Genomic DNA, 22,856 nt, shown 5'->3' with positions numbered 1-22,856 from the left:
ACGATTTGGAAACCCTATAAAATGTAATGGTTGAGAAAACCTATCCAAAACGATGATTTTGGGTTTCATGAACCCAAATGCGTATGTATCTCTTCTAAGAGTATTGAACTTGTCTAGGTTGATTTAATAGATCACATGTTTTGAACACCAAGGACTTGTAACTTATAATTAATTGATTTACAAATTACAAGTCCTTAGGGCTTAAGATAGCCAGATAGTCAGATAAGAGGTGATGGAACATCTTTCGGGTTGGAAATGTTCTCAACTACCCTGGGCATACAAAGAAAAAATTCAGAACTTTACCACCGCGTAAAATATCCCGTCGTTAAATATTGAGCTAAGATGATAATGATGATATGGAACTGCCACCCACTGTATCAAGACAACCGTCAGTAGACTGTGGACTATCCTCGCTATTAGACGTGATCAAGTTTAGTAACCTCTAATTGTACTCAACCTGTCATTGTATGAAAGGCCAAAACGGTGAATCCGTAGGCAACATCGCCCACGTGCATCCACGGGATAAATGAGAATCTCCTTCCAATGAAGAGAATAGCCCACCCTCTATTCACGAAATGCTAAAGATAGGGAGTTGACAGTTCCACTCTTCCCATCCATTTCGCTTCAATTGCGTGACCCTCCCGTGCCCAGCATTTAATATTTCATATAATAATGACATGAAAGTTAAAAGAATAATAAAGGAACCTGATATGTTGCCAATGAATTCATGACATCACGATGGTTTCAAAAAGCTCCCATAGATATGCAGCCGCTACTTCTTAAGCCGGTTAAAACAGCATTCTTGCCTTTCCTTGCTCACACAGCAGTGGGAACCGCCAACACCCACGAAACACACTTTAGCTGCTCCGACTAGACAGATTAAAAAAGGACTGCGACCACTTTCCATTACCAATCACTGCTGACCAGGGGTTGAAACAGTTGACGTTTTTTACTATACTCGCTTCGTTGTCGTGCGCGACAGTCTGTTTGTATTCGAACACTCATGCTCTACCGTCGTCTCTCTCACGCAACACGAGCGGTAGAATAACATTCGAGCTAAAAGAAAATTATCAAAATAGCTATCATATGACATATGTGATTTCGTTGTAATTCCTTAATTTGGTGTAAATCAAACCATTTCTGATCAGAAATATTATTACTAGGACATCATTACTTGCTATTTTCAGAATTCACACAAGCACAACATCGGCAGCTCTTATAATGAGAAAAACTAAAATACATACATTCGTGACGGTCTTCAACAACAGTGTCATATGACAGAGCCTGTCGTATGACATTTGAGTTTGGTACTGTACTATGATAGCTTGTTTTGCAATTGTCGGAGGCAAAGGCAGTCAATTATCACAGAGAATGTGTCGACTACCGTGACCGCTTACAAGACTGCTGCTGACACATCGGCTTCAGTACACAGTCTGGAAGATGCAGCGCCAGCCCCTCACCGGCCGAATCAACTCTCAACCAACGCCGAAATCAGAACGGACAATTCCAGCGACCGAAAACAAACGTGTCTATTAGCGGCCACGGCATACTTCGATTACATTTCTAAATCACAACCTTAACGCACAAACATGATGACTTTACAAGCTGATTCAAGCGAAACTGCGTTTGAATTTACATAAAATATCGTGTATATTTACGCAAAATCTCGCGTAAGCTACGTGTGCGCTTAAATATCGCAGATATTTACATGATTTTGTCAAACGGTGTAGAATATCATTGTGCTTTTCACACAATATACAAATTCATACAGTGATTGGCATGGAAAGCTCTCAATTAATAACTGTTAAAGTGCATGTAGAGCACTAAATTGAGGGTCGGCAACTTATAAATACTTATTTCTGACCTGATACCAAAACTTGGTGTTGATCAGCCTAACATAAGAGGTAAAATACCAAAGGATAATACTAAAAACTGCATGCAAAATACTTTGTAAATAGCAAAAATTGATATTTGGATACCAAAATAATACCTGTGTGGTATTGTTATGGTATTGCAACTGCATAATTTGGTACTGGAATGGTAATGTGGGAACATATTTTTGCTATTATGTTGTGATATTTTACCAAAAAATACCATACTAACTTCAGTTCCTCCTAGAAGAAGAAGAAGCCCTTAAAGCTTCAGATTGCTTAGTTGGTAAAGGCAAAGTATTACCAAGCCGGAGGTGTTGGTGAATTCTCGGTCCAGTCTAGGAAATCTTCCAGGTTGATGTTCTCTGAACATAGAATAGAGCGTCATTGTGCTTGCCACACAATATACAAATTTATGCATTGGTTGCGATAGAAAGTTTTCAATTAATAACTGTAGAAGTGCTTCAAGAACACACAATTGAGAGCAGGTGATAGCTCGTATAAGAGCGTCAAAGGCACACGCAAATCAAATTTCTCTTACATCCAATGTTAGGTTTGATTTATTACATCTTCTACATATGTTTCATAAAAAAAATGTAATGGCAGTTCTTACAGTGGACTGCAACGTACAAGCAAGTGTGGCATCCGGGGTAATTAATATTTTTGGGGGGCCCAACTCGCTTCCAGCGAGTCAGCCCCAGATGAAACTTCACCGATAACTTATCGGTACGTGGATGTGATATCTTTGTACAACTGGACACAACCGGTGTTGGAGTTAGAATGTCCTGTCTTTATTTCTATGCATAGTAACCAGCTACCTGACTTGAAACATGCTGACGAGGAGTCATTTTTAGTTGAACAATTTACGGTGAGACACGATGGAGGCAATCGTTCCCATACTTGCTGGTTATGCCAAAATGCTGACTTAAGCAGACACTGAAGTAGCGTTGCTTAATGTGTCTATGTTAAATTTTGATGGAAGCATGTAGGTACACTACACAAGCCTATCCAGAAAGAATATTGTTGTATAAAACCTTCGCGAGATGATTTCCTAGACGCAATGCATTTGGGGAAACAAATTTTGTTTGAACTATCATAAAAAATACAAAATTATTTTAAAAACCTTCCGGCGACAACATTACAGATCTGTTCATGTTGTAAAAGATTTAAAATTCTGCCTACTTTTCATGTTAATTTGTAATAGAATCTTACATTTCCCGGTTGGGTGCAGGTACAGGCCCCAGGACGATTTGAAGAGTCAGACGACGTCTTATTGAATTTTTCTTAAATGTTGTATCATAGACCATAGACCAGACTTCACAATTCATGTGGATGGTCATATATGAAATCCCGAATACTTTGGAAAGACTACGACATGTGATTATCAGTAATACAGATCTCATCAACCATTAATTGCAACCACAATGGAGGATTTTTTTTCTACGTTTTTTAGGGCCAAATTTCATGAGGTTTTGGAGATCTAGGTTGTCAATCTGGCTGTAAACATGCAGTATCATAAAGGGCGAACACGAAATTATTGCGACACCGAAAATGTCATGCCAATTTTCTTATAATGTTTAGAATCAAACCAAAATTTTAGGGTAGTTTTATACATATATTTACTTCAAAAATCAAAAGAAAAGTTAATCGATGGAGCCTTGAGTGTAAAATTGAACGCATTTTCGCTTGATGCCCTCCATCAAAGTCTTTACAGTGTCATCCGGTACCAGTTTCTCAGTTTTTTTTTTTCCATTTTCTTAACATGTCCTTCTCGTCTTTGACTGTCTTCTTGCTCTTCCGAAGTTCCCGCTTCATTATTGCCCAGTACTGCTCCACCGGGCACAGCTCCGGACAGTTTGGCGGATTCATGTCCTTTGGAACAAAATGGACAGAATTGGCCTCATACCACTCCAGGACACTTTTAGAATAGTGGCATGATGCCAAATCTGGCCAAAATAGCGGAGCTTCGTCGTGCTGCTGCAAGAACGGCAAAAGGCGCTTCTCTGGCGAGATGGACCGTCACACGGTCTAAGCCAGGGAAAAGAGGAGCAGCAAAAAAAAAAAAAAAAAGGCGCTTCTCGAGACACTCAGATTTGTAGATCTCGCCATTTACTGTGCCCTTTGTCACGAAAGGCTCACTCCTCAGTCCGCAAGAGCAGATGGCCTGCCAAATGAGATATTTGGAGGCGAACTTCGACATTTTCTTCTTCTTAAATTTGTCGTCCACATCGAACTTGCTCTTGCCGGTGAAAAACTCCAACCCCGGAATTTGCTTAAAATCGGCCTTTATATACGTTTCGTCGTCCATCACACAGCAGTCATATTTTGTCAGCATCTTCTCGTAGAGCTTCCGTGCCCGAGTTTTAGCCGTCGATTGTTGCCGCTCATCGCGGTTTGGGAAGTTCTGTACCTTGTATGTATGTAGTCCAGCTCTCTTCTTTGCATTCTGGACGTAGCTCTGCGACATGCCGATCTTTTTAGCCAAATCACGGCTTGAGACGTTGGGATTTGCTTTAATCATCCGCTTCACCTTTCCCTCCGTCTTTTTGTTCTCCGGTCCCGGTTTTCTTCCAGCTCTTTTGCCGTGGTCCAACGTCAACCGCTCCTGGAACCGCTTCACCACTCTGGAGACGGTTGAATGGTGAATGTTCAACATTTTTCCCAACTGCCGGTGCGACAGGTCAGGAAATTCCAGGTGTTTGGAAAGAATTTGTTCTCTCAACTCGCGTTGGTTCACCTCCATTTTCGTTGAATCGAAAAACACGTCTTCGAGTTTGACAGCATGTACACAATACACATCAATGAGAAAGTGTGCAAAATTTGGTTGATTTTTACCCAATGGTAAAAAAGTTATGCCCTGTTGAATGAGTCGCAATAATTTCGTGTTCGCCCTTTATTTTTCCTATAAAGCCAAAGATCAAACGTTCTGAAGAATGCATGTTACTATTAATCACCTGTAATTTTATACAACCAATCATAGGACGTCTCAAAAGGGTTAACGCAAATTCCGAGATAAAGAACTGTATCATCTATTGACAAGAAAATACAAATTGAAATGATCAGATGAACTTCTTGTTATAAATACATACTATCACCCTTATCAAAACATGTCATAACCGGTGGTAGTCAATCACAAATCAATAAAGATTTGATAGTCCCACTTCCAACCCAATTTATTCCAAATAACCGATTACTACTGGCGTCATTTGATTGCCAGTGTGCCAGTAGCGACCGGTCTGCGAGTAGCTGCAATGTTTTGGTCATGGCATTGCGTTTGCCGCACACAATATTATGCAGATCGAAAACGGGCCAGCGCAAAAAGTAAAATTGAAAACCTTGATATCAGCCAATCACACTCTTGCCAAACACACTCTTTGGTGTGCAGATATTATTATAAGCAATCGGCCTCCAGCTCCGAGTCATTTGCGAAGTGTTTACGCTCAGTGTACAGATCACCAGTAAGTGTTTATACTTCAGATTGGGCGGTTGTTTTGAACGAGGAATTGTGATTTGTTAACGGGAAGTCATGTCGACATCGGCAGAATACTTGGAAAGGTAGATAAGACTTATGATGCTTTATGCATATGTAGCATATTAAGTAACGAAAGTAAATTTTCAGGAAAGAAGCGGACGATTACGATCCATTTGAACATCGGAACATCAAAAAGCGAACCACGTGAGTAATGTTTGTGAAGTCAAGGCTTTATTTAAATGTCAACAACATAAAATTATTTTAGAACCCTCGGAAGCTTCATTCATATGGTTAAGGGATCATTAGGAACAGGAATTATGGCCATGCCACTGGCATTCAAGAACGGTGGTCTAATATTTGGTTCAATAGGAACTGTTCTAATATGCACTATCTATGCTCATTCTGTTCATTTACTGGTATGATTCGAATTTATGTGTGAAGTTTGAAAATGCCTTTTAACTTCAACCTACTGTTTTGCAGGTCGGTACATCTCAAAAACTGTGCAAGAAAACTCAAATACCGGTACTAGATTACGCTGGAACAGCCCATAAAGCTTTCGATACTGGACCCCCTCGGATACGACCACTTGCAAAATATGTGTCGTAAGATCTCAAATTCCTTTACACATATAATTTTAACATGCTTATTTCCATCACTTAGAGTGTTCATCGATTGGATGTTGGTAATTGATAGTATCCTGTCGATTTGCCTGTACATAGTCTTCATAGCGCAGTCAGTGCAGGATGTAATTTATAACCAACAGGGACTTGATTGGGACACACGAATCTACATCCTGCTGCTTCTGATTCCAATCATTGTGATCATACAAGTCCGAGAATTGAAGCAGTTAGTTCCATTCACAGCGGTAGCCAATATGCTGATCATTGCCTCCTTGGGGGTGTCTCTGTATTTCATCTTTAGTAAACCAATTTCACTAACAGGCAAAAATATGTGGCCCCAATGGACAACTATACCTACTTTTGTAAGGTAATAACCCAATATCGACTTAATCGTAGAACAACCCAATCTAATGAATCGTTTGCTTAACAGCACTGTACTGTTCGCGATCGCAGGCATCAAAACAGTTCTGCCGATAGAAAACAAAATGAAACACCCAATAGACTTTCTGCGCCCAGCGGGAGTCATGCAAAGTGCTCTTGGGCTTCTCACAATGCTCTACGGGGTGACTGGATTCTTCGGATACACTCAGTATGGAGAGGACACCAAGGGTTCCGTTACTCTCAACTTGCCGAGTGATAGCGGGTAAGTTCGACCAAAATATCTATATCAGTAGATGAAAGTCAATGAAACTGTTTTGCAGATGGGCCGAAACCACCCGGTTGCTCTCAGCCATCGGTATCCTTGTTTCTCTGGGATTCACCTTATACATCCCGATGGAAATCATCTGGCCACGATTGGAGCAAAAGATTCCGCTAAAGTGGCACAATTTGGGACAGATTACCATTCGATCAGCACTGGCGATTTCTATGGTTGGATTTGCCCTGGTTGCTCCGAAAGTGGAATCATTCATTGGATTGCTGGGATCCTTTGGAACCGCTATACTGTCGGTTTTGCTTCCAGTTACTGTGGATTTGCTGTACCGCTGGCCAAACGATTTCGGCCGCTTCCGGTGGAAGTTGGTTAAAGACATCATTCTGATATTGTTCGGACTTTTCGTCCTTATCGTAGGTACGTATTTTGGAATATTGGACATTGTTGCTATTTACTAGTGATGAAACAATCATTTTTACAATAAGTAAAAATAAAACAATCATGAATTGTTGACTAATTCCTGTTATGTATTTATTTATTTATTTGTGAGAACATCAACAGGCTCTTGCCTTATATTTATCACCTAAGCATCGAAGGTCCATTGTTTGAAGCATGGACAAAAAAGGAGTTTGTGGTAATTGCAAACTCGATCCCGTCTAAAGACTTGTTATATGTAAATCCAGGACCGGATTTGAGGAAGGTAAAGGGGGTAATTGCCCCAGGCTCCTTGGCTAAGTGATTGAACCGGCCGTGAAATGTGCACAACGACAACAAATGATGCACGTCCCCGTCAAGAATTGTTAGTCATGTGTAAGTTGACTCAACTAGTGAATTTCCATTGTAGTTGATAAGATTTATGACAACACGTTTAAATACAACTGTTAAATATCAATATTTGAGTATTAAGACGAATAGGACGGAATCAATTTTACATCGATTTGTAAATTGAATTCGTAGACTAAAATCATCAATAATAAATAAATGTTGAACAAGAACTGTAAAAATCATTATTATCTTTGTGTTGTTCATGAACAACTAATTTCTTAACTACTAGAAATTATTAGATAACAAGTTTATTTTGACTCAAAATAAAATAAAAGTTTAAACAAGTAGCCGTCAGTGATAAATGTACTTGTACATGGTCTTATCATCAAATATCAAATTTTGTTTTCAATTATTTTTTTTAGAAATATCAAAATAACATCGAACTATGAATTCAACCTAAATTAAAAAAAAATAATAACCTAAAATCAACTGCTATTAACATGGTTTTTATAAATTTTGATAATATTTTGATATCCGACTTTGATCGGAGGACGTCTACATTGTAGCTAAATGTTGGCATCAATGCATCATGGATGTTGCCAATTATTTTTGCTGATTTGCAATGTTTTTTTGTAGTATTGAAACAAAAATAATAAACGCAACTCTAAATTGAATACCTCAAATGGGGAGCGAAACGTAAATTTGCAAACTAATTCTTGCATTCCAGAAAATTATATATATATATTATATATTATTGCTTTATATCAATAGGCTATGATGATGCTGTCGTTCCGCATGATTACTTATTATATTGAGTGTTTTGTTTAGATTTTGAAATCTCAAATTGAAAAATATAGATATTGGGAGAAATTGATAAACCTGATGACTCTCTATAAGATATTTTTTATTAAATTTGGGTTCCCAAAATTCTTGTACGAAATGTACTTTGGGAAGATATTTATTAAAAGGTTTAACATTCATGTCAATGATCCATACACAATCAAAACATTAAACGTTGCATATGTTAGGCCCCTCCTTGAGTACTGTAGTATAGTTTGGGCTCTATATCAAGATACTCATATAAACCGCATTGAATCAGTTCAAAAACAGTTTCTATTATTTGCTCTAAGAAAGTTAGGCTGGACGAGTTTACCCTTACCATCTTATGAGTCTCGATGTATGTTGATCAATTTGGATGCACTTGAAAAGCGAAGGCAGTTTGCAATGATAGCTTTTATAAACGATGTTTGAGCACAAAAAGTGAATTCCACACACAGAAAAAAAATCTGAATTTTAACTATCGCGTAAAGTCTCCCTTCGTTTAATTTTGAGCTGTTCTTGGCATAAACAGTGAAATCCTTTAGAAGCTTGCATACAATATTGCTAATTTATGCGATATTGCGCTTAAATTTAAACAAAACATCACGTAAATTTATGTCAAATCCAGCGCAGAAATTTACGTGAATTTTTCAAACGGTGCAGAGATTTTAGAAAATCTAAATGTTTATGCTCCCACTCGTACCTTCAACTAATATTAACAACCAAAGAATAAACTATGCCTGGAACACGCCTTTAAATAGAATGATGTCTTGTTATCATTAATATTATGAAACAATTGATTTGACAATTAACAAAAATGCACTTAAAAAACGTTTCTTTTCTAGGTTAGTTAGAGATTGAAAATTTAAATTAAAATAGATGTTAAGTGTTTTTGTAATTTAAACTGGTCTACATTTGATTGACGACAAATAAATAGATATCACATATTAAGCTTATTGTTCTAGATGCACTTCCACAGTTATTAATTGAGAGCTTTCGATGCCTGTACCATTTTTCCATTAGTATAATTGTGTGGGAAGTACAATCATGCTCTATGCCCAGGGAAGTCGAGACATTTTCCAACCCAAAAAATTCCTAGACCGGACCGGGAATCGAATCCAGCCACGTTCAGCATGGTCTTACTTTGTAGCTGCACCTTTATCGACTGAGCTAAGGGAGGCACCCTAGCCTACTCATACGAAATCGTCTTAGCTACAAATAAATGACAATTAATGAACGCTTCCCTTTTGCACACCAAAGAGAAACTCAACCGGCACACATTAGTCTCATTGCATATGCATAAACCACGAAATTCAAATTCGAAGCACCACCATGCAGGTGTAGATCAGGTGGGAGGCGCAAGGCAGACCCAAAGGAAATGCCGGTGGTTTCAGTTACCGACCGTATCGTTAACATGCCCCTCAATAACTATCCCAGACCGGTTTACAACGCACACCGTTCGGAATTGTTTTCGTTATCTTCTCTGTTTTTTGCTCTTGGGTGCTGTGGGAAGTAGAACTTGTCAATATGTATAAGCAGTGTTAAGTAACAACTGCTAAATGCTTACGTCCACACTAGGAGACGCCTCTGTAAGAATATAATCCAAAGTATGAATGCAACCCAGCTAGCGCTGAGAATCAGAGCATGTCAAACTAGGCTGTTCAGCCTACGGTTTTTGAAGTGAGTGGATATCATTTTATTGTGCTGCATTGAAACTTGCTGGGATAAAGAATGCAAAAGATAGACACTGAAATTGTTATTTGATCAAAGTCTTATTTTACTTGATGTGCAATTTGCTTCATCAAATGACATTTTGTGAATGTTTTGCATAGACTGTTAGTACTTCTGCAGTTAGATATTTATTGAGAGCATTCTAAGCCTACTGTTGAGACAAGCACAACTACACATTTACGCCCAGGGGAGTTAAGAAAATTTTCAGCCCGAAAATGTTCTCGTTCAGACTACTGAAAATCAATCATACAAACCCAGTAAGATCTGCTTTACAGCCGGTCACTAAAAGCTTTCTGCTAATCGAGGTGTATTGCCCGTTGTATTATGTGAAAGTTTCGACATTAATCAACACGCATGAAATTACGTTAAGTAAAACACTTTCATTAGTGCATGTATGTATGATGATTTTGCAGCTTCACAGTAATATGATGTTGCAGCTTAGCAGAAGAAATTTTCATTCATTAGATTAATACATGTTTTGTACACACGCTCATGACTCAACAGCTATGATTCACCATTATTGAACTGCGAAAAAATAAAGCGTAACAAAGCGTAAGATTGTTCAATTACCTTTATTTACGAAATCTGCAAAGAAAAGACATGATGTAATTTCGCCAAACTTTAATTTATCGCAAACAACCAACGCATATTGGATTGTTGGGAAAAATAAAATAATTAAAAAGACGGCAACCATGAGTTTACCATTCCGTTCCGTTTATATTACACGTTATTGCTGGTTTACTTCATTTGCCAACAGAACTAGCTTCTTAAATCCATCAGAAGAACTCTATTTTTGGCGATGCAACCTCCGCAATCCCAAATTTCCTGTGCACCGCAGGTGTGTTTATAAATGCTGCAGACGCGTGGGAAGTCAAGTGCAAACAAGACATCGAAGAGGTTCACAAATTTCACGCCTAACCAAAAATAGTTGTTTATAGGATCAAGGTGCGGTGGTGCAGTATAATTGGTTAACTAATTTAATCACTAACGGAAGGGGTTCGTTCTGGATGTGTGAAAGGTGTTCACTTGGAAACGAACTTCCTACACACATTTGCGGTTTGTTTTAAGCATCTCGGAATTTTTTTACCGGGATTTGCACAGCCAAGTACTCGGCAAAATGGTATTCTGAGATCTCAGCAAAATTGAAGATTGCTTGCTGAGATTCAGCAAAACATTTTCCGAAACTCAGCACTTAAGCAAACATCACTTATGCCGAGATATCAGTAAAATATAATTCCCGGGAACACAGTTGTCCAAATCTCGTCCGAAATTGCCGAGATCGGGCAAACAAAATTAGGTATGAATTTAAGATTGTAAGCCCCGCTTCAGAGTTTAACGTAATGCATAGGGCGAAAGCACTTGAAAATACAGTTGGTCGTTCAAGTTGATTGGATATGAAAACAAATGTTATACGAGGTACTGCTGAATGCAGAGTTAATGAAACCAGCATGCAGCTTCATTTGGATCGGTTGATTCGAATTAAATCATTATGATTATGTAGAGGCATCTTGAGCAAGGTATTGAAGCTTTCCTGCTGGATTGTAATGCTACTTTTTTTCTTGGCTTACAAGTCCCAACTATAACATTGTGCCTGCTCTTAACAAGTATTCTTTGAGCTCTTACACATTTTGCAGCCTCATATGGTATTACCACACAAGAGAAGTGCAATTCACTCATTATAGAAAAATAGTCGGAGTGCATAGTAAAATAGAGTGCGATTGGTGAAAAATATTCTTTCCTTTATCCAAATGTGTTATTTCATTTGAAACGCTTTCATGATATTTAACTTTAAATAATTTTGGTGAAACAAAACGATAACGTTTTTGAATGTTCTTGAAAAAAAAACTTTATATAAATGTCTACGCTCAAACTCCGGAAACATAATGACAGCTCCAATGTAATGTCAATTTATCCTGGACATCTGGGTTATCTGGTTCTGTCAAATTGAAAATTTTAATCAGCTCTTATTTCGCAATTGTGGTCTTTTTTCGGTAATTCATATCATTTTTAATCATCCTATTTATTGATAAAACTGGCGCAATTTGTCGAGCAGATTTTATTGAATAATACTTAATGTAATGATTGTAAAACGGCCTACACTGATTGACGACAAATAAATAAATAAATAAATGCACATAGTTAAAATCTACGGATTATTAACTTTCTGAAGGAAATTTTCAAATATAGATCAACCAACTTTATATCAATGTACTACGAGATTTTTTTCATTTAGTTAAACCCAAAACGATTAAAAAGCACATTCGGTATCAAGCAAAAATTTGATGTTTCGAAAAGCAAAAGCCATGTGAAAAGTTGTGCAACGACCCTTTTGGGAAAATCTAAACGCCGCACGGTGCAGTGCTGATAAACATAATTTCTTCTGCACTCAACTTAGCTGAAAATGAAGACAACCTTAACAGATATACCAACTACCTGCATGAATTTGAATTTTGGCATAGAAACATTCCCTTGATCAGGGTGGCTAGACCCACCGATTTATCGGTAGTCTTACCGATTTTCGGGATGCCTACCGATTCACAGACGAAAAGTTAAAAACTACCGATTTTTCACTTTTCCTACCGAGAATCACAGATTTTTAGCAATCTTGGATTTCTAATTCAGAATTAGAAATATTGATTACGACACGTTTAAAGCAGAAGAACTGAAGGACAGTGTATTATTCTGAAGCAGAGTCCTCACCCCCGGTGACAAAGGTTTCAAGTATCGGGAAATCCTTCTTAGGACAGCCTACCGATAACTACCGATAAAAGTTTTGAGAAGCTACCGATAGTGAAAAAAATAATCTGGCCACCCTGCACTTGAGCAACCTCTGAGTATCAAAGCCGACATTTGTTTGTGTTCATTCGTGGCTGCATGTTAATTATCGCCTGTGTTGTTTCAATATTAATATTCGTCTTCATATTGGTGAGGATGATGTTTAGGATCAAATGCAAAATAATTATTTTCATATTACACAAATATTATTAATAGTGCTGCAGAACGTATTGTGTTGGTTTTTACACGGTGGAAACTTATTGCTGAATTGATGATAATATCGAAGTCTAAGGCTCTGGGGTCGACTATATTTAGAATAATCATTTTGATCAAACTGAATATGATTATTTTGCCTTTGAGGATCGCTTCTGAGTTTTACAATTTTGGATTGGATAATCAAGCACTGGTGAATATCAACAAACGCGTATTCATTGATGTATAATAAATTCCTAAATTTGTTTCGCTCGTACGTGACAGCGAAGATAATAAAAACGAACGCAATTCATCTACACGCTAACTTGAAAGTACCCATTAATGAGTAAACAAAATACCCATTTTGAAGAAAAGTGGCATAACTCATTGATGAGTAAATTTTTAACCCATTAATGAGTATATGTTACCCATTAACGAGTAACTATTATTCCATTAATGAGTAAAAGTTACTCATTAATAGGTAACAGATACTCATTACAGGGCTGGAAAGCACCTCAGAGCGTTAGCAAAGCAACTTTGTGCATGCATATCACAACACTCGACAAAGAGTGTGTGGTTCTCCCATTTACTTCGCACACTCTTTTCCAAGTAATCTGTGAGAAAGCGAGGCACACAATGAGCGGTACACTCCGTGCGGCGCAGGGAGCGAATATAATACAACAAGCGCTAATGTCTTCTTTGAATTCTTTGCTGACTTTGCTTACCACGACTGCATGCATAGGAGATGAAGAAGGGCATAACAAAGAAAAAATTTGTATTTTTGCTGTTTTTCCCATTTGCAACCCTACACTGAGTGGCGCTCTTTGCGTCGGAGCGATGGCTACACATTGAGCTTTCGTTATTTCTGGGTATGTGTCTGTCTTCTCTTCTCCGCTGCTTTACACATGCGCAGGGTGAAAACAAGCAAACTTTGTGTTTGCTTGATTCTCACTTTGTATATTTCAGAAAATCAGTACATTGCGTGCATTGGGTGATCAGATGACAGCTCTGCTCATTAATTCTTCAAAAAAATAGTCCAATGAGTTAAGTCACTTTTCTTCAAAATGGATATATTTTTTTACCCAACAATGGGTACTTTCAAGTTAGCGCTACACTCTAAAAAATCTTCACGTTAATGCTACGTGAAAAATCACGAAACCTCTTTAACACCCCCACTTCGATCATTTCCACGTGGTTCACGTCAATGTCAAATTAAATTTTTATAAAATTCACGTGATTTTCATGTTTGTTTATGCTAAGGGAGTTTCACGTAAAAAGTAAGTGATAATCATGTACACTCTACAACATATACACGTCCAATCTACGTGAAAAATCACGTAGCTCATTCGAATACATCAACTTTCATGTTTACATGATGGTAGTAAAATTGATAAATACAATATCATGTCATGTTCACTGGAGCTGATGATGAATGTGACAACATTTTCACATCCAACTTCTATGTGCGGTTGTGTGATTGTGGTGTGCTTACGTAAAATGAGTTTACGTGATTTACATGTATGAAAAAGTGATTCAATATGGCGGCATCGATTTTATTAGTGGAAGAAGACTTAATGATTCCTTAACAGCATACTGCAACTGTTTGAAGGTATTTGTATATTATTTCGCTTTATTTGGAATCCGTCATACACTGATAATTAAATTTATTTCGATTTCAGAGGCTGGATTACAACATAAAATTTACGGACATTTCCCAAAGGTCAGTTTAGCCTGACTCGGCAGTAAACAGTGCAAACGGATATTGCATCTTAATCGAGATCAGAAGTGTCATGATCAATTAATTGTTGGAAAAGTTATATGGGTAGTATTAACGTTTCAATGACATACTTGACGTATTAATAAAAAAAAAAAAACACTAACAATGTTTAAATATTCTTTTCTTGGAAACAGTATTTGTTAGATCCGGTAAAGATCACTTCAAAATCACATGCAAATCCATTCCAATTATAGTGGAAACCACGAAACGTAAACGTAAGATGAACAGTATTTTCCAATAAATATCATTTCAAAATCACGTAAACATTACGTGATAACCGCTTCAAACTTAAGTGGAAATCACGTCATATTTACCTTACTATTCACGTTGACCGCTAAATGGGAATATGTTTGGCTACATGGTATTAACGTAAATTTTACGTGAAAAGTAGTATGGACGAAAGCTACCTATGTTTTCACATAGATCGGACGTGCATAATTGTTGGAGTGTACTCCTTGCTTGATATGGTAAATGATAAAAACAGACACTGGCACGGTGTATCAAAGCCACTGAATGTTGCAATAATTTGCTCAGTGATTTAAACGCCTTCTATCTCTTGGCTCCATTTGAAGGCAGAAAAACAAACAGAGAAAAACATAACTGTTTTGAATTATAATTATTAAAATATTATACAATTATAAAAAACTTCGCTTATCCTCAATCCGCCTCAATCAAAACTAGTGCTTGGCTCGTTTTAAAAATCCACATGAAGTGAAACGAAAATGTGTTTTTTGTACAATTTGTAAATGGGTACGTGAAACTAAGCTGATCTGCCAGGTCTGGTTGCAGGTTCAGGTTTTTTACCCTGTAAGGGTATGTATAAGCGTGCTTCATTTTGTTCGCCCCCCTCTTGTAGTAATTCAAGTGTATGTAAATATTGTAAAAAGCAAAATTAATTTCGGCTCCGTAAAACTTCCGCAATTGAGTCTTGATAAATAAATGAATTAATAAAAACAAAAACTCTTATAGGTTACCCTCCAGTTTAATTCATAATTCATAAGGCTTAGAGGGCGCGCAAATGGTTTGAAGTTAGTAAGGGGATTTCGATAGATGTACCGTAAAACGGAGTATCTTTGATAACACGGGTAAATTTGATAATAGAATATAATGATTAAATTTACTCTATGCACCATTTCCGATTTGGAAACATTGGGTCCATTTGGTACTTTTGGGTATTACCTTTGATATCGTATAGAGTTATATAATAGGTTTAACATTATTTCCAAATATCTGAAAAACATAAAATTTTCTTGTTTTTCGCCTGATTTAATAGGGACTAAAACCTCGACTCAAACAATAACTTATTTCGCCAGAGGCGAATCAGCCTTTAGGCTAAAAACCTCTTAAATAAAAAAAAAATAAATAAATAAATAACTCATTATATGTATTTCCAATATATCCATCACAAAATCAAGGTTTTGTTTTAATTGCTTATGTTTTGCAACATTCATCGAGTGTTATCAAAGTTCCCCAAAACAAAAATAACTGGTGTTTGGCCACATGACAAAAAATAAAAGCAAATGCAATAATTTCTATTGAACATATTACTAGGATCCTCAGTACATGTTAAAAAAAAAATATTTGAAGAATATTAAATGTTGTATGCAATATTTAGAATATACTTCAAAAAGGTATCAAAGTTAGCTGTCAAAATTCAATATACGGTTGCTATGACAATGACCAACATCCCAAATATTTTTTTATTGTTATTGTTAACCCAAATGATAGAACTATTTCAGAAATGGTGGGGTATCATCCTAACCATTTCTGAAATAGTTCTATCATTTGGGTTATCGTTCATTTATGGTATTTTATTATTAGAATTGCTCGTTTATGTTACCGTCAATCTCTTAGCAATTCAAGCAAGATAAAACAGCGGCGCCGGTGGTGTAGTGGTAAGCGTGATTGCCTCTCACCCCAGCAGGCCTGGGTTCAATCCCAGTTGGCGCCGCCAGGATGTTCTGAGGTATATCATCTCTGATCACGCCTTCCTTTGGAGGGAAGTAAAGCCGGTTCATGAGTTGGTGGGTCGATAGGTAGGGTCCAGGTGTGGGAGCTGCCTCCCTGGCGTCGGTAGCATTGGTGCTCAGCACGGAAAACAAGATCGACGGAAAAACAAATCAAGAAAAAAAAAGCAAGAAAAACATGAAAAAAATGGTAAAATAGAGCATGTCTGGGCAACTTGCATAAAAATAATGTATGGTGGTATTGTAATCATAAGATATTATGATGATATTTTGTATTTGAAAGCAAGAAAGGAACACATCAAACCTGCCAATTTCGCTTTATGAGAGTCACAATAAGCATTTTTATAATTTTCTCTCATCCATTCTTCATTCTTCATTATTCGCGAACAGCGATCAGAACATCGCTTATTGTGACTCTTTGAAAGCAAAATTGTCAGCTTTTATGTGTACAGCACATTCCTTACAACCTCTTATTGTAACTTACAAGTACAAAATATCATTCTAACATCTTATTTCCATAATACCATACAACAATTGTTTATGCAAAATGAATAGAAATAACCCTGCTGACACTGCCAAGTCACTTTAACGAATGGTTTGTTATTCATTGTCATGGCAACCACATATTAAATTTTGGTATTATTCTGACAACTTGAACCAAACCTAAGTAACACAAATATATAGAATTATGTTAAGAAAACTGTTATTCAACCAAAAACAGTCATACAAATGTCATATAAAGTGTTATGAACATGTGTATTGCTAAGTTTCCCATATTAATTTGCCATAATCTCCATACATACTTCAAACCATTTGCGCTACCTTTAAGCCACAATCAACCTTTACCATTTTTACCACTCATAATTTGGTGTTATACACCAAACTGGAGGATGGCCTATAAAAAAAAACAAATTTTATTTTTCAAACCGTCTTTCGATCCGAGGCCTGGAAAGCCGAGTGTTATATATTTACAATGTCAGTGTGTGTATATTAATTTTGCAAGAATTTAGCGGCGCCGGTGGTGTAGTGGTAAGCATGATTGCCTTTCACCCCAAAAGGCCTGGGTTCTAATATGGGTTTTGTAATGGATATTGGAAAAATTCGAAGGTCGTCTCTAACATTTTTTTTTTATATTTACCAATATTACAAGAGTTCCCTTTGTAGACAATTCAATGCGCAACTTACCTGTAAAAGAAAAGAAATAAATCGTTAAATTCACAGTAAAAATGAGAAGTAATGAAAACATGATAGGTACGTTTCAAGAACGCGACTAGCACGATAAATCATTTCCAACATTGAACACCAAATTACAATAGGAAATTGCACAATACACAATGCGCAATAACCTTATCATGGAGTATGTACTTCCGCTCAGTGGTACGCGTTCAAGCGATGATCTCAATTTTACATTTCGTTGCCTCACAGTAAAGTGTGTGGTGTGGTGTCACATCAAATCCCTTGATCCCATTGTATAGCCGAAATTTTCGTCTACTGTGAGGAACATGCGGGTGCGGGTAATAGAATCTAGGTTAATCCGATGACAGATTTCGACATGCCTCCGTACAAATTATTAGCCCAGACTTTTGCAACCGTCAGCAACAAGAGAATCAAACAAAACAGATCACATTAGCTACCGTTTCCAGATTAAATCCCTGAAACATGATTTAGTCGCTTCTATATTTAGCTCCAGACGGGCTGCCATGAACCGAGCAGACTGTTGCGGGTATGGAGAAACTTGAAGGAATTATGCCTCTACGTCTACATCTTGCAAAGCATAACGTAACAACGATGCAACAGCGTCTGCATCGAGTGCCAGAGGGAGTTAATCTGTGTACAAGGTTTGCCAACGACGATGACATTGTTAGCCTGTTTAAGGCAATCGAGGAAGATGAGAATGTTGAGGTGTCGTGTTGCCGGTATTTAATTCTGCGTTTCGATCTTCACAAGTAAAATGAAATGATGTTATGAAAAATAATAATAACACAAGTTTGTTAGTGTAAGGTCAATCATCATTAACGGTTCAGGATGTGAAAAATTAAAATTTCGGTCAAATAACGGAGCTTATACATGTTATACAACAGTTTGATAATAAAATGCTCAAATAGTGAATGACAGCACTAATGTCTAACAAACTTAAATTTCGGCATTGTCGGCAGAGCTTTCAGAGTGAGTACAGCGAGATTAATCAAGGGTGTGATTAAAATAGGAGCAAACTGTGACCCTTTCTACAAACCGCTAAGATGTGCTGTACTCACGATGAAAGGTTAGACAACAACAACAACAACAACAACAACGACGGCTGCTGAGCATGGCTAATGCTTGGCCCGGTGTGATCTTTCGTCACACAAAAACCCGCCACTTTTTTATGTAACCCCAAGGTGGCCCGTCGTCCACGTACCTACACTTTCTGCTAGCTGGGGTAGAAGATAGAGGTACTCGTTTTTTTTCCCGCAACCGTCCAGTGTCGGTGGATTATCTCGACTTGCATGTTTTGTGCTGTTATAACACACCATGATAGAATGCGTAATTTAGCTCTGGCGAAAGAAAAAAAAATTACCAAAGGGTTAGGAAACATGCGAGTGCGTTTTCAGTATACCGTCATGCCAGAGTGTTAAGAATTTGACTTACATGGAAAGGCAGTTCCGAGGAAACGAGCTGCACTGATGAATGTGGTGTTACTTGCCACCAGCATATTTATCATGGGAGCTAATTTTCAGAACCGACATGCAACCATGAACAAAAGCCTACAAAATATTTATCATGGAAGCAGTTATATAGGCAATTCCATTTTCCAAATAACCTACTAAATCAAATAAACCAGATCATAAAATCATCTAGTCTCTAATTCACAAGCCGCACCACCGATACCTCTAGGTGAAACATAAAACTGTATTTGCTCCGATCCGAAGAACTATCATTAAGCTTCAAGGAAGCAAACTAGCTTTTATCAAACACATTACAGCATTTTGCTTCAGCTTGCCTTCCTACAAGTAATTACCTCATGATAACATTTTTTCGCTTGTGGCATGTATGCACATTTTTTTTTCAGCTCTATTTCCTTTCGCTTTCCACTTCCCTTATCTTGACGCACTTTTTTGCCTACTGTACAGTTTTCCTATATGATTTAACAGTAACCACAGCTGTAAGGGCATTGTTTTGACTTCCGTTTTATTGTCCATCGTACCAGCAACTTCATTCTAGTTTTTAATGAAAAGGAACGGAACCTTCTTACATCATTGAATGGAATCTGCTCTTTGAGAATCAGCTTTATCTTTTTCTGTTAGATTGATGAGTTTTTAAATAGGTGCAGAATTACAATAAAAGATCTGTTCCCGTACTTCTGTAAGATTCTGTACAGCTAAAAGCAAACGATAGTTCCCGTACTTTCTGCACCATATTGTTTTCTTACAAAATATTGCAGCAAGTTACAGAATGTTGCACCAGAGATCGTGGTAGGCCGCGGTGAAAAGTTGACGTGTTTTGTTTTTGCAGCTGTATTTTTATGATGTTATGCAATTTTTAAAAGCAATTGATGATTTAAAAAGTGTTTTAAGTGATTAAGACAAAAGTCTTAAGAAATGTGTCCTTGTCGAGGGGAAACCGTTCCGAAAAATTAATTTTTAAAGCACGCTGTTTGTGTTTGTCGAGAAGAAAACGTCATTTCTCTGAGGGAGTCTTCCGGAACCGATTCGCTGGCAAAACGGGTACCTCTGGAGTGCTTGAAAAACCTGGGTGAAGTGCCTTAAGAAATTTAAGAAGAAGAGTGAAAATAGCGCATACTCGCATAGAATGAGAGAGGGAGGTTTGGTGACGGCTTTGGATAATATTGAATTATAAGCCATAAGGTTACAATATTCAAGAAGAGATACGAAAAACATCGAAAAGTGATAGAGAAAGAGAAAGAAGAGTATTCCACTACAGATGCCGATTATTCAACAGGACTCAACGAGAATCGAGGTGACAAAGATTCAGCAGCAAGGACACAAAACATAAGCGGTGAGATCTAACTGATTACAGCTACACCGTGTCCAATATATTCTCAAATACCTTTTCATCTTGTCGTAGTGGTGAAGCTACAGTTCATACACTTTACATGGATTGGTGTAATCTTGCACTGTCTTTACACAAATCATTGACGGTTCTGTTTGCTTATTTTCATTCAGTATCCATCTTTTATCAACGATGAAAGAATTTCGTGCTGTGGTAATAAAAAAGTTTTTGGAAGGAGAGCGCTCTGGCGCTATTTTCAAGAGTTTGCAGAATCTTTGAGTAAAGCGGGATTTTGTGTATCGAACCATTAGAAGGTACCGTGAGACTTCCTCGTTAGATGACCGGAAAAGATCCGGCCGAAGACGTTCAGCTAGGACTGAACGAGTGATTAAGACCGTCAGGGAACAAGTTCGACGAAAATCACAACGCTCTGTACGTAAAATGGCCACTGATCTCAATGTCTCAAAATCGACCATGCACAATGTACTCAAGCAGGACCTGGGATGCCAAGCTTTCAAGAAACGTAAATTTCACGGAGTTTCGGAACCTTCCAAGAAGAAACGGCTTGAAAGAGCAACTCTCCTACTATCGCGGCACGGCTGTAATTGATCCATACTATATTACCTATCAATAATCACAATTACTAATAAAATCTGAATAACTGATGTGAAATAATCGATGTTTGAATTTGTATGAGAATATATTGGACACGGTGTAGATATAAAAATATGAAAGGCATCCTACTAAATACGTGCCATCTACAAAGCAGGAATTGCTTTGATGATGGAAGTGTACACGCAGTAATAATATACATTTTATATCGGTACTACGTGTATGCGTGGCTTGTCGTAAGTGAAAGTAAGCTTGGAATGGACGTGAGTGACCAGGCAATCTGAAATGGGTTACTGAATCTCAACAGAGCTATTACTTTTCAACTTCCGGGCTAAAATTGTTTGCAATGGGATCAGTATAAGCAAATAATTGATTATATTGCAAACATTTTTCTTCCATAAAACACTGCCGGACATTGGAAGTTGAATTGTATATACATACATATACATAAGTTACAGAATTTTGCACCAACTTACAGCAAAAGCAAAAAAGCAAGTACGGGAACAGACCTAAAGTTTCGCAACACACAACCCAAGTAACAAATCTAGAGCTGCTTGGCTATATTCAAAATTTATAAAGGTTTTATTGCAGCTGCAACCATTACCTACAGCTTTATCACGGTCATATACAATGCAAGTCATGAAACATTCTTATAGCTATCTACAAAACCCCTATAAAGCTAATTAAAAAACCAACTGATGCTTATGCTATTTTCACTTATGAAAGGTTTTATGATTGCTTTGAAGTATACAATAAAGTAATATGAATTGCCCTTATAAAACCAAAAAAATAAATCCTGTCGTTGCTTTATAAGTAAGCGCAATAAAACTAGTTGGCCATGAAACAGTTATTTGAAAACAATTATAAGCATTCAGTTGCAACTTGTCAGAAATGTAAATAGGTGGTTTATTTTTACAACATAGAAAAGAATAAAAACTTTCCGGTATTTCTAAGCGGAGCGCAAAGAAAATCAACAAAATTGTTAGCATGAGCATGAAAACATTTCGTGTATACGTATACGCGACGTAGTGTGCGTAAGAAAAACGTCAGCAATCTCTATAATTCTTCCGTTCTCGCTCGCATATACATGGGGTGACACTGTCGAATCTTGGTCGAAATACATGGAATGGTGACAGTTCTAGGACAAAAAGGTTGAAATCACGCATAACTTTTCATAAAGGTTAATGTACCATTCAAAACTTTTCCAAATGTTTGTAAAATTCATCGGTTGCACCCGTAGAACAGGAATATACATTTGCCCTCAAATAAAAAAACATAATTCAAGCTGAACGTTGCATTAGGTCCTAAGTAATATTGACAGATTCGCTTCGTCAACTTTCTCTTTGCATCCTCACGGTCATGTAAAGAAATCCCCAGGTATTTTCAGCACATAAATCGATAAAAGAAGCTTTTATCTAGCATCCAATACGACAAACACATCAAGAAACGGTTCTGTGAAAGTTATTAACGAAAGAGAAAGTCGACGAAGAGAATCGATCAATGTTACTTAGGACCTAATGCAAAGTTCAGCTTGAATTGCTCTTGTAAAAAGAAAATAGTTCTCGTAATAAAATTATTGTGTTTTTTTTCTCGTTTTTTCAACAAAGTCTTTG

The 22,856-nt window shown here is 37.3% G+C and overlaps 2 protein-coding genes across 7 annotated transcripts in view; one reads left to right on the top strand and one right to left on the bottom strand.

Annotated features, from left to right (window-relative positions):
- raskol (Ras GTPase-activating protein raskol) overlaps positions 1-22,856 on the bottom strand; it is a 407,687-nt gene that overhangs the window by 184,891 nt on the left and 199,940 nt on the right. The gene's annotated exons all lie outside the window — the stretch shown is intronic.
- Positions 5,593-7,094, top strand: LOC135709151 (proton-coupled amino acid transporter-like protein CG1139). Its single transcript, XM_065231367.1, has 5 exons — positions 5,593-5,759; positions 5,824-5,945; positions 6,004-6,330; positions 6,394-6,606; positions 6,665-7,094. The coding sequence occupies exons 1-5, from the start codon at positions 5,631-5,633 to the stop codon at positions 7,071-7,073; spliced, it is 1,200 nt and encodes a 399-aa protein (XP_065087439.1). The 5' UTR covers positions 5,593-5,630; the 3' UTR covers positions 7,074-7,094.

The sequence above is a fragment of the Ochlerotatus camptorhynchus genome, unplaced genomic scaffold (assembly GCF_037179485.1).
Source record: "Ochlerotatus camptorhynchus isolate MF236.1 unplaced genomic scaffold, CSIRO-AGI_Acam_v1.1 ptg000351l, whole genome shotgun sequence".
Taxonomy (NCBI): Eukaryota; Metazoa; Arthropoda; class Insecta; order Diptera; family Culicidae; genus Ochlerotatus; species Ochlerotatus camptorhynchus.
The sequence above is the reverse complement of the archived record's forward strand: the minus strand, read 5'-3'. Positions and strand labels throughout refer to the sequence as shown.

Coding starts and splice junctions, on each gene's coding strand:
- LOC135709151 (XM_065231367.1), top strand. CDS start 5,631: ATGGTTAAGGGATCATTAGGAACAGGAATTATGGCCATGCCACTGGCA. Junction 5,946..6,003: donor CCACTTGCAAAATATGTGTC/GTAAGATCTCAA, acceptor TCCATCACTTAG/AGTGTTCATCGATTGGATGT. Junction 6,331..6,393: donor ACTATACCTACTTTTGTAAG/GTAATAACCCAA, acceptor TTTGCTTAACAG/CACTGTACTGTTCGCGATCG.